This window comes from Hesperophylax consimilis, chromosome 23 (genome assembly GCF_061612785.1).
Source record: "Hesperophylax consimilis isolate HC1 chromosome 23, BYU_Hcon_1.0, whole genome shotgun sequence".
NCBI lineage: Eukaryota > Metazoa > Arthropoda > Insecta > Trichoptera > Limnephilidae > Hesperophylax > Hesperophylax consimilis.
Window position 1 is genome coordinate 2998681 of NC_142858.1, and position 10781 is coordinate 3009461.

The window sequence follows — 10781 nt, forward strand, 5'->3', positions numbered from 1 at the left end:
ATTTAATTGCAGAAAAGTCAATAGATGTCGCACATTAAAATAAAACATAAGAGAGGTTTATCTAAAAGACGCTGTCTAGATTGCATTAAGTTCGGATTGAATCTTGCGATCGTACATAAAGATAGTTGCCAATAAAAAATGTGCGGTGAAAAAATGAAGACAATGTTGGTAGTTCTTATTCGAAGTATGATACAGTTAAATGTGACCGAAGGGGATAGGGTCCCATTAGCTCAGTGGTAGAGCGGTGCCCCGACAAGGCAAGGGTCCTGGGTTCGAGTCCTAGATGTGACCGTATCCCTTTCTGATTTTTCTGTTTCAGATTTTCGTTTAGAAATCGCTAATATTATCTTCAATAATTACATTTTTTTTACTTCAAAAAAATAATAAATAACGAAGACACGGAAAACTTTGATGAATACATTTTTTTTCGCTCGCAATCTTCTAGAATTCTAATATATTAATCCGGTTCGGTTTTACAAACAAACAGCTATTTTCCTTATAGTCAATTTGTTCGCTTTTCGGAACAGCTCGTGTGGTTTTCTAAATATCGTTGTCTCCCGTACAGTGAGAAATATAAAGTTAGCAAAAAAATTACACTTTATATTCAAATTTAGAATTTAAGTACAGAATAATTAAAATTTTGCTCCTCCGTCAAACCAATTTGAGAAAAAATTTTGTGATTTTTTTATTAATATTTTCATATGGAACGACAAAATATGAGGTAAAAGTTTATAATACATTTATCCAAAAAATTTTATTTTTATTTTATTTGTTCCGTAATTTTTGTGCAGTGTTAAGATGTAAAAATATATGATGAGCTATTTAGAAAAACAAATATTTGCATTCAAAATTAAAATATTTCGAAAATTATATGTTTATTTTTATCAAATTTCTGTCGGGTAAATTAAGATATTTTCTATTTATTTGGATTTTATTGCAGAGCGGAAATACATTTGAATTCTTCGACTTTCTGACAGCGTCTTTAAAAAATATGATGAGGGGTTTATTAAAAATACTTGCTTTTGAAAACTTGTTAATATATTTAAACACACATTTCAAGACGCTCACGTCGACTGATTAAACGGTAGGTACAATTTATCACCATGTAAGAAGGACTATACTTGCCAAACTACCAAAGTTAACAAAAAATAATAATGATACTAAAAAATTATTAATTAAAAACTTATATATTAAAATGCAAAATCCGTCATTTTAAATACATGTAGGATTACGAAAGATTTTGTAAATATTTATGTTGAGGTATCAGTAGGATTTATAGGCCCTGTTAGGAGTTCTACCGAGTCGAACCCTCTGATATGAAAATATCTGGAGTCGGTGAATTATTTTCCCATTTTATCTCTGGCGATTTGACCTGCTGTTCCTGTATTGTTTTGTAAAAGTATTTATATCTCTTTCTCTCCAATTGCGATGCTAATATATATTAACAAATCATAATTAAGAAGAATCTCACAGATAGTGTTAGGAAGGGGTAGAACGAAAATTTAAGAAAATAACTAAACAAAGTACTAAATTCATCTTAATAGTATATACTACCAAGGATATTCAGAACTTATTGAGCTATAATTACAACTGAAATATTTTTAATTGATTTTCGCTGCACGAAAACTTTTCACTAGATTTGTATCCATAATATTATCAAACTGATAATTTTACCTAGACATTTTTTTTCATTTGTAAGTTAATAGGTATACATTGTCAGAAAATGAAATATTTTTATGTAATGTTTTTTTTACCTAAAAATAAATATATTCGAATCAAATTCTAATCTAGTAGAAAATACTTTTAGGGATCTATTTGCTGAGGGATTTTCTCTATACATGACCTAAATACTGTCTAACACCGCAGTGATGTTCCAAAACTGCATTGACACGAATTTAACCTTTTATGGCGAGGAAACCGCTCAGTCCCTGGCCACTCATCCTCTGGCCGCTAAGCGCAAGAACTTAGCGGTGACTAAACCATAATTATTTTAACATGCAGCTGTAGGTACAATAAAGAAATCTGTTAGTTTCGCACGTGTGCTTGCTTCCGACATGCTGTTCTTCCTCTCAACTCACTTCTATTGTTTGATTTGGTCTGATTATGACATGTCAACGCCATATGTATATGCTAAATCTACGTTTCATCAACAAGTCCCGTTTTCCTTAATGTAATATATCTACTATCCGGTATCGCTAGATATTTATAATGATAAAAAACTTCTATAAAGTTTTTTTCGGTTTAAATTTTAAATACCCTTTTAAAACTCCATAACCCACGTTGGAAGATATTTTGCCGTCTGAAAACACGCATTTTGACCTCGATATTTGAGATAACAAATCTTTTGCCAAAACTCACCGTTCGATTTTTTTTTGCTACTGCAGCACTCACTTAATATAATTTTACGGGAATTATATAACATTTGAGTTTGAATCCCGTGAGCATAATTTATTTTCTTTCCCGTGTGTTCGTTTATAAGTGGATTGGTTGAATATTATCAATATTGTATCTATCAATAATATCATGCAGCACTCAATCGTTAAAAAGGGAAAATTACTAAATATTTAACACAACCAAATTAATATTATACATAATTTCCTAATGATATATGTGCATAATAATAAATCTAACACGATTTCTACAAAAAATCACTAAAAACGTCTTTCGTATCTGAATTTTTCTTTATTAAGAATACTTTTTAATTGTATCACCAAAATTAAGCATGTAACGTTCCATGGTCTGACAAGCATCAGATTAGATGGATAAAGACGACCACCTTTCACTTAACTTAAAATTGCTTTAAATATTTCTTATTATGTAGGGCGTTTGAAATAATTTTTTTAGGGTGGTTCAAAAGTTATCAACATTTATTTTTTATTTACTTTATGTTAGACGTATACCTGAAAAAACATACCTTATATTTATTAAATCCGGGTTTAATGCTCTGTGGAAATTTGTATTCGTGTTTTTATAAAATGTGTAATTTAAAGATAAGTTAATACTCAAAAGGTAAACAATGTATTTATTTATTTCATTTTTGTTTTACAACATGCTATTTCTGTAAATCTTAACATTGTAATTTAAAGCATTATGACCATAATACGGGCATGAGCCTAGTATGGTAGTTTTAGACAGCAAAATATTTTAAATCATTTACATTTTTATGAATAAAGAAACACAAAAAAATGTACAAGCAATGCTTCCTTCAAGAATAAATAATAGAACTTAAAAAAATACACAGCAAACATATTATTACTTTATGCAATATCTACAATATATTTGTTATTTTAAGTAGATATTAAAATCATAATTTCGATTTGGCCCGTTACCAAATGTTACAAATTAACTAAAGAAATAATTATATTTGTATAAATTTTTTTTTTTTAATTATAATTTTTTTTCAGATAAATTTTTAAGATTAAATTGTTTTCCTTTTTTAAATAAAATTATTATGCCTCTAACGGAATATCGGCGTAAGCATTAACCTTGCAAGCGGAGATTCCAAGTTACAGTCCCAGTTGCGTCCAATATTATTAATTTTCTACTTGTGCTTTGGATTAAAATTATTTGAACCTAACACAAATAGTTTCAGATTTTATTAAGCCATCTGTTACAATAAACAATCATAGAAATACCAAACATAACGGTAGAAGCATAGATAATACCACTGATAGATGTGAAATCATTTCGTCGGAGGCGTGATGCCATCCCTTCCACCTTTACACGTCCCACGCCGATCTGGACAGCCCAGGTCGGCGCAGCAATAGAAGCGTGGGTTTGCGTTGGGTGTGACAAGTGTATTTCTAGAGCATCTATTTTAATAGAAACTGTATGTATTGTAATTAGTCCAGCTATTTTAGTGTGTTGTTTACGTGGCATACGCCAACCCGTTGTATTTCTACCTTATCTCTCTCATCGTGGTACTTACTGTCATTAGATATTTTGTTTATCTTAGCGACTGAGTACAATAGTTTTTATACATGCGTGTTTTATTGGATTGGACCGATTGAAGACACCCCTTTAGTAAAAAAATCAATAAGATTATGTGGCAGAATTTATCGATGTTTCATTCGAAGTATGCCTTACTACTATAATTTAAACTACGTAATATTATACAGTGAATAATATACTAAAATAATATATTCAGAAGTCTGCTTGAATACATTGCAAAAATAGTTGATTCCAATTTAAATTAAATAAAAAAATATTTTAAAATTTTAACCACCCAAGTACTATTACTTGTTTATCAAATATACGAGTTTCACGCAACCATGCAAATGAGAGTTGACGTTAGATCTAAAAACAACTCGAAGAGATACCCACCCATTCAAATTTAAATATAATATTAAAATATACTAACTTCTCTTAACTTTGTTATAAAATGTGTCAAAAATATTTTTTATCTATGCATTAATTAGTATAATATTATTGTTAGTGTGTCCCAAATTATGTGAAATATGTAAATATGATGTCCCATTAAAACCATAATGCAGTTGCTTATATCAAAGAGTTTTGAATGGAGTATATTGAATGGCGCTCAGATCTCTTCATAGTGAGCAGACTTGTTTACATAACAACGCAATGATGCGTTGATCGTGTGGATAAATATGTTTGTACCTCGTGTCTAAGGAAGTAGGAACCAGATGGCAGGCACCTGCATTGGACAACTTATGGGAATAAAAATCTGTTCACATTTCTTCTTAATCGATTCTTTCATATACAGGCATTTTTAATTAAAATTAATTTTGGTGTATTTGTGGCACGTTTCTGAGTAGTAGATACTCGGCATTATTTTGCCGTTTGCGGCGAAATCTTAACAGCCACGTTCTTCCCAACTTTACTTTTCGCACCTTCTTGCCCTGCACTGGCCACTCCCTTCAGCCTTATGTCATACGCAATAATTGGAGATGCTATAGTCTCACTGGTATCGAGCAGCCGGCACCCTTGTGCGTTGTTTCAAAATGGGATCTACGTGACAATTGAACCTGTATACATTAAGTTCTGACCAAATTTCTTCTCGAGCTTTGATCGAAAGTTAGCAAAAAAATTACACTTTATATTCAAATTTAGAATTTAAGTACAGAATAATTAAAATTTTGCTCCTCCGTCAAACCAATTTGAGAAAAAATTTTGTGATTTTTTTATTAATATTTTCATATGGAACGACAAAATATGAGGTAAAAGTTTATAATACATTTATCCAAAAAATTTTATTTTTATTTTATTTGTTCCGTAATTTTTGTGCAGTGTTAAGATGTAAAAATATATGATGAGCTATTTAGAAAAACAAATATTTGCATTCAAAATTAAAATATTTCGAAAATTATATGTTTATTTTTATCAAATTTCTGTCGGGTAAATTAAGATATTTTCTATTTATTTGGATTTTATTGCAGAGCGGAAATACATTTGAATTCTTCGACTTTCTGACAGCGTCTTTAAAAAATATGATGAGGGGTTTATTAAAAATACTTGCTTTTGAAAACTTGTTAATATATTTAAACACACATTTCAAGACGCTCACGTCGACTGATTAAACGGTAGGTACAATTTATCACCATGTAAGAAGGACTATACTTGCCAAACTACCAAAGTTAACAAAAAATAATAATGATACTAAAAAATTATTAATTAAAAACTTATATATTAAAATGCAAAATCCGTCATTTTAAATACATGTATTTTAAATACATGTATGTATTTAAATACACAAAATATACTAACTTCTCTTAACTTTGTTATAAAATGTGTCAAAAATATTTTTTATCTATGCATTAATTAGTATAATATTATTGTTAGTGTGTCCCAAATTATGTGAAATATGTAAATATGATGTCCCATTAAAACCATAATGCAGTTGCTTATATCAAAGAGTTTTGAATGGAGTATATTGAATGGCGCTCAGATCTCTTCATAGTGAGCAGACTTGTTTACATAACAACGCAATGATGCGTTGATCGTGTGGATAAATATGTTTGTACCTCGTGTCTAAGGAAGTAGGAACCAGATGGCAGGCACCTGCATTGGACAACTTATGGGAATAAAAATCTGTTCACATTTCTTCTTAATCGATTCTTTCATATACAGGCATTTTTAATTAAAATTAATTTTGGTGTATTTGTGGCACGTTTCTGAGTAGTAGATACTCGGCATTATTTTGCCGTTTGCGGCGAAATCTTAACAGCCACGTTCTTCCCAACTTTACTTTTCGCACCTTCTTGCCCTGCACTGGCCACTCCCTTCAGCCTTATGTCATACGCAATAATTGGAGATGCTATAGTCTCACTGGTATCGAGCAGCCGGCACCCTTGTGCGTTGTTTCAAAATGGGATCTACGTGACAATTGAACCTGTATACATTAAGTTCTGACCAAATTTCTTCTCGAGCTTTGATCGAATCATGGAACATGTTGTATCATCGGGTGTGTCGTTTCTGTAAGCTTCCTGGTGGAAGAGGAATAGTCACGACCACGGCACGACGCGACACGACACGACATGGCACGGAAGACTGCGCGGATGGTTCCGTCACATCCGGCGTGTTGTCGGACGCAGCACGTGGACTCAACGAGGAACTCATCTAAACTAGACAATGCCCCGCAAGATAAGATGCGCGATTGACCGCGTTGTGCAATATAAAGAAAGTTACGTTGCGCCTTCGTGAAACAACAGCATTTTGGCCAAGTTCCAGCGTTAGGTCATCGTCGTACTTTGGTTACTTAAAAAAAACTTTGGCGCCACATTTCGCCATCGCACTTCTTCGAAAGTAGACACCGCACTCTATCGAAAGCTTTACGACACCAATTTGAATCCATAAATTATCATTAATCGCCAATTTCGTATCGCGCTGTATCTGTATGTACATATCTTATAACTGTGTGGTTTATTGAAATTTAAAAAGATCTATCTAGAAAGTCACACCCATGGTCTTTCTCTTTCCTTTTTTATCTTCTCAGAGTTGATTTATTAACAATAGTTTTTTAAGTAGTATCTTAAATATAGAAAAATCATCAATAAATATTCCAATTTTGGGTTAAAAAGTCGTTTATGAACTTAATCTAACAAATAAAAATAATCATATTATATACAAAATATTTACACATTTCCTATTTCATACACTTTTTCACTTCAATGATATAAAACTCATTGTCATTTCTGGTAACTTTAACGATATATTTTTAAACAAATATAATATGGCTTGGTGTTTTTTATACCCAAACTATTGCTTCTTACACCAACTGTCGTCGATATTGTAGTAGGCTACTGTAGCATTGTTGTCAACAGAAAGTATTTAAATCTGTCGAAAAGTCCTCCTGTGTGCTCCGGATGATTATTCCACTGAATTTCTTGAAGGACCTGCGTTTAAGAAAATACTTGTTTAACTTGGTGTAAAGAATTACCGATATAGTCATAGTAAAAATATTTTATGAACGCAAATGTGAAACATTAAAAGCGACGAATTAAATCACCCATTAAAATAATAGGATGATTTTAGTTCCAGTCTGATTGCGAAGAATATATTTTTATGTAATTATTAATATATTTATATTAACTTATGTCGGCGGCATGTTTTTTTTAAAAATTTTAAAGGTGTTTCAGGCTAATACTTAATATTTAAAAATCATATATGAAAAAACAAAAAAATTTAAAAAAAACTTTTTCTCTTTAAAATTAGTTTATCATTAAAAATAATATACATTTTTTACATCTTTTATGCACTTAGAGACATGGTTTTGTTCAGAGTTGAATTAGTTGATGAAATGACTCTGTTCTTTTATTTATACACATTTGTTTTTGGAATGATTTATTTTTCATTGATATTGTGAGGGGATGGTAAAATATTTGAGTTAAAATTGCAAAATTTTATGATTTTTCTTTTATTTCTTATAAAATTAACAAAACAAAACAGAACATAAAAAATATAAAAATACAATGCGAATAAACAAGCAAAACATGGTGATAAAAAAACATATCGCTATTATTAGACTAATGGTAACATTTGACTACTTTACAATGCTGGTAATTTTACCTACATAAATCTGAAGTCTTAAAACTGTTGAAGAATTTACTCACAGAGCGCACCCAAAAAGAAGAAATTTTCGCATAAGAGACATAATAAATACATTATTCATGAGAGCATAAAAAATCTCGTCTTATTATGGAAATGTAATTTTAAATGTGCCTTATATGCTTTGAGAGCCATGCTTAATTATAAATAAACTTCATCGTTAAATTATCATTTTAGAATAAATAAATCATTGTAAAGAAGTCTTTTATATTTTATTTACGCGGGTAAAGATTCGCTGTGATGGGAAATCAATGTGTTTTATGAGTATTTAAACCCATTTGATGGTAGTTTGGTATTTGTAGAATCTCTATTTACGTTTTACAGTAAATATGTTGTTTCATTACCAGTCGCATGTATTCGTCCTTATAATAGATTAACCTTCTGAGATTTTCATAATATATGTAACCCTCAAGAAGGAGAAGTCATCGTTTTGTACTAGCATACAAAACACACCATTATTAACTAACATTTTTTTTTTATATACAGAAAATGGCAAAATAATATAAGTACGTTTTAATAAACAAAACGGTACTCCAGTGGAATATCACATCGTGAATCTATTGTTATTAAGATCACGTTGCGCAAACAAGGTATTAAGGCGAAGGGCTGCTGGGGAAGTATATAAAGTTCGCAACAATTAATTTAAGTAAGCTTTTCACCCACCTAGTCCCAGCCGTGGTGATCATGGTGCTCGTGGTGCTCGTGGTGGATCTGCACCCACACCTTCTCCCAGACGGGCTTCCACACCTTCTTCCAGGCAGGGACTTGGATCTCCTTCCAGATCGGCACCGAGATCTGCTTCCACTCATCCTTCCAGATCAGCTTCTTCTCGGAAGCCCATTCTTGCTTCTTCTCTGTTTTCCAGATCTGGACCTTCTCCTCAACCCATTCCTGCTTCTTCTCAGTTAGCCAAACTTGTTTCTTCTCCGTCCTCCAGACCTGTTTCCATTCCTCCTTCCATTCCAGCTTCTTCTCAGTGTTCCAAATTTGCTTCTTTTCAGTTCTCCAAATTTTCTTCCAGTGTGCCTTCCATACCATCTTCTTCCTCCAAAGATCGTGAGATGTGTATTCCCAACCGTGAGGATCCTTTCCTAGATATTTTTCTCCGGGAACTCCTTCCTTAACCCATTCTGGAACCCAAATTTGTTTCCAGTCTGCGACTTGAACTTCTTTCCATGCAGGAACTTGAATTTCCTTCCAGACGGGTTTGGATACCTTTTTCCAATCGGGTACTTGGATTTCCTTCCAACTTGGAACTTGAACTTCTTTCCATATGGGTTTTTGTACAACTTTCCAGGCTGGAACTTGAATTTCCTTCCAAATTGGGACTTGAATTTCTTTCCAGATCGGAACTTGAGTTTTCTTCCATTCGGATTTCCATATTAATTTCTTGTCGGTTTTCCAGATTTGTTTCCAGTCCTCTTTCCAGACTAGTTTCTTCTTCCAGACGCCTTCGGGCTCATGCCAGCCGTGCGACCGCTTTTCCCTGTTAGCGTCTTCCGCCGTGACCAGGTCCTGCGGCTCCTGCTTCACTAGCTCCTGCGCTTGCACCTCCTGCTTCGCCACCTCCACGGGCCCAGCGAACGTTGCGACGAGGACGCATCCCAGAGTTACCTGAAAAAAAATTCATTTATTATTATTAGGTGCTAAATTATAACTGGCGAAAACTTATTTATGTTTACTATATTATATTTATAATCCATGTTGGTGGCGGGTGCGCATAGCATGCATTAATAAATTCACTGATGGCACTTTTAAATTCACTGGACAAAGATCACATTACACGAAACATGCGCACTGCTCACTGCCCCTGACAGGTATTAATGACAAATAAAAACATCGAAAACTAACCAGAAGCGTAAGCGACTTCATCTTAACTCCGGTGTCGGGTCTAGGACTGATAGTAGTGGTTGTGTTTGGACCGTGCAGGTCTCACTGCCGACTGGTGACCAAGAGGAAGGTTATATAGGCGGGCTGCAGCTAAGGGTACGCGCCCCACCACCACCTGGTGGTGGCTGGAGGGAGCCCGCACCGCACCGCACCGCGCTATTTCCCGGGCCTTTACATTCACACTCGCTGTGCAGTGTTCACTCGCTCAATCCGTCCGCGCATGCAAACAAACAAACAAACCAACCAACCAACCAACCAACCAACCTACACACTGCACATTAGAGGTGAACATTTTATTACCCTCAATTTACAATGTTTGAGGAAACTATACATCATCTTCAATTGTTGTTTATACCTGTATAAGCTTTCCTTGGTTTGTAATTAACACTGGCACTTGTAATATAAACATTACATTATTTCACAATCACCGTATTAAATATCACTTAAATTAGTTTTATAATGATCTTAACGAAAAACAAAATATTGCGACATTTTTAATAGTAACAGTATTGTTGAAGCTGTCGTAATATCTGAATAGTGATTGTGCAATTATTTTTCAATAAAAATATACAAATATACATTAAACAAGAGATTTACAGTTAAAAAGTGTTTGAATTTGTTTTTATGCATAAGGGTAAACTTGACTACACCATTGACAGCATGTTGCACGAAGAGCGCCATTAAATACATAATTCAGCACTATCGATTAACATTATATAATGTCATTTAAGTGTTGTATTTGTCAGGTTGGAAAACTTCTGTTTTTGTTTAATTATCTACCTTTTTAATTATTTAACTTAATATTACATATTAATTGGTAAATCTAC

The 10781-nt window shown here is 32.9% G+C and overlaps 1 protein-coding gene and 1 non-coding gene across 2 annotated transcripts; one reads left to right on the forward strand and one right to left on the reverse strand.

The window, feature by feature from the left end:
* Positions 1–219: 219 nt before the first annotated feature.
* On the forward strand, positions 220–291 carry TRNAV-GAC (transfer RNA valine (anticodon GAC)). Its single transcript has one exon. It is a non-coding gene; the product is annotated as a tRNA-Val (tRNA).
* A 6910-nt stretch (positions 292–7201) lies between these two features.
* On the reverse strand, positions 7202–9987 carry LOC149412223 (uncharacterized). Its single transcript, XM_089645811.1, has 3 exons — positions 9916–9987; positions 8728–9678; positions 7202–7352 (listed from the first exon to the last, which is right to left on the reverse strand). The coding sequence occupies exons 1-2, from the start codon at positions 9934–9936 to the stop codon at positions 8728–8730; spliced, it is 972 nt and encodes a 323-aa protein (XP_089501937.1). The 5' UTR covers positions 9937–9987; the 3' UTR covers positions 7202–7352.
* Positions 9988–10781: the final 794 nt, after the last annotated feature.

Coding starts and splice junctions, on each gene's coding strand:
- LOC149412223 (XM_089645811.1), bottom strand. CDS start 9,936: ATGAAGTCGCTTACGCTTCTG. Junction 9,679..9,915: donor TGAAGTCGCTTACGCTTCTG/GTTAGTTTTCGA, acceptor ATTTTTTTTCAG/GTAACTCTGGGATGCGTCCT.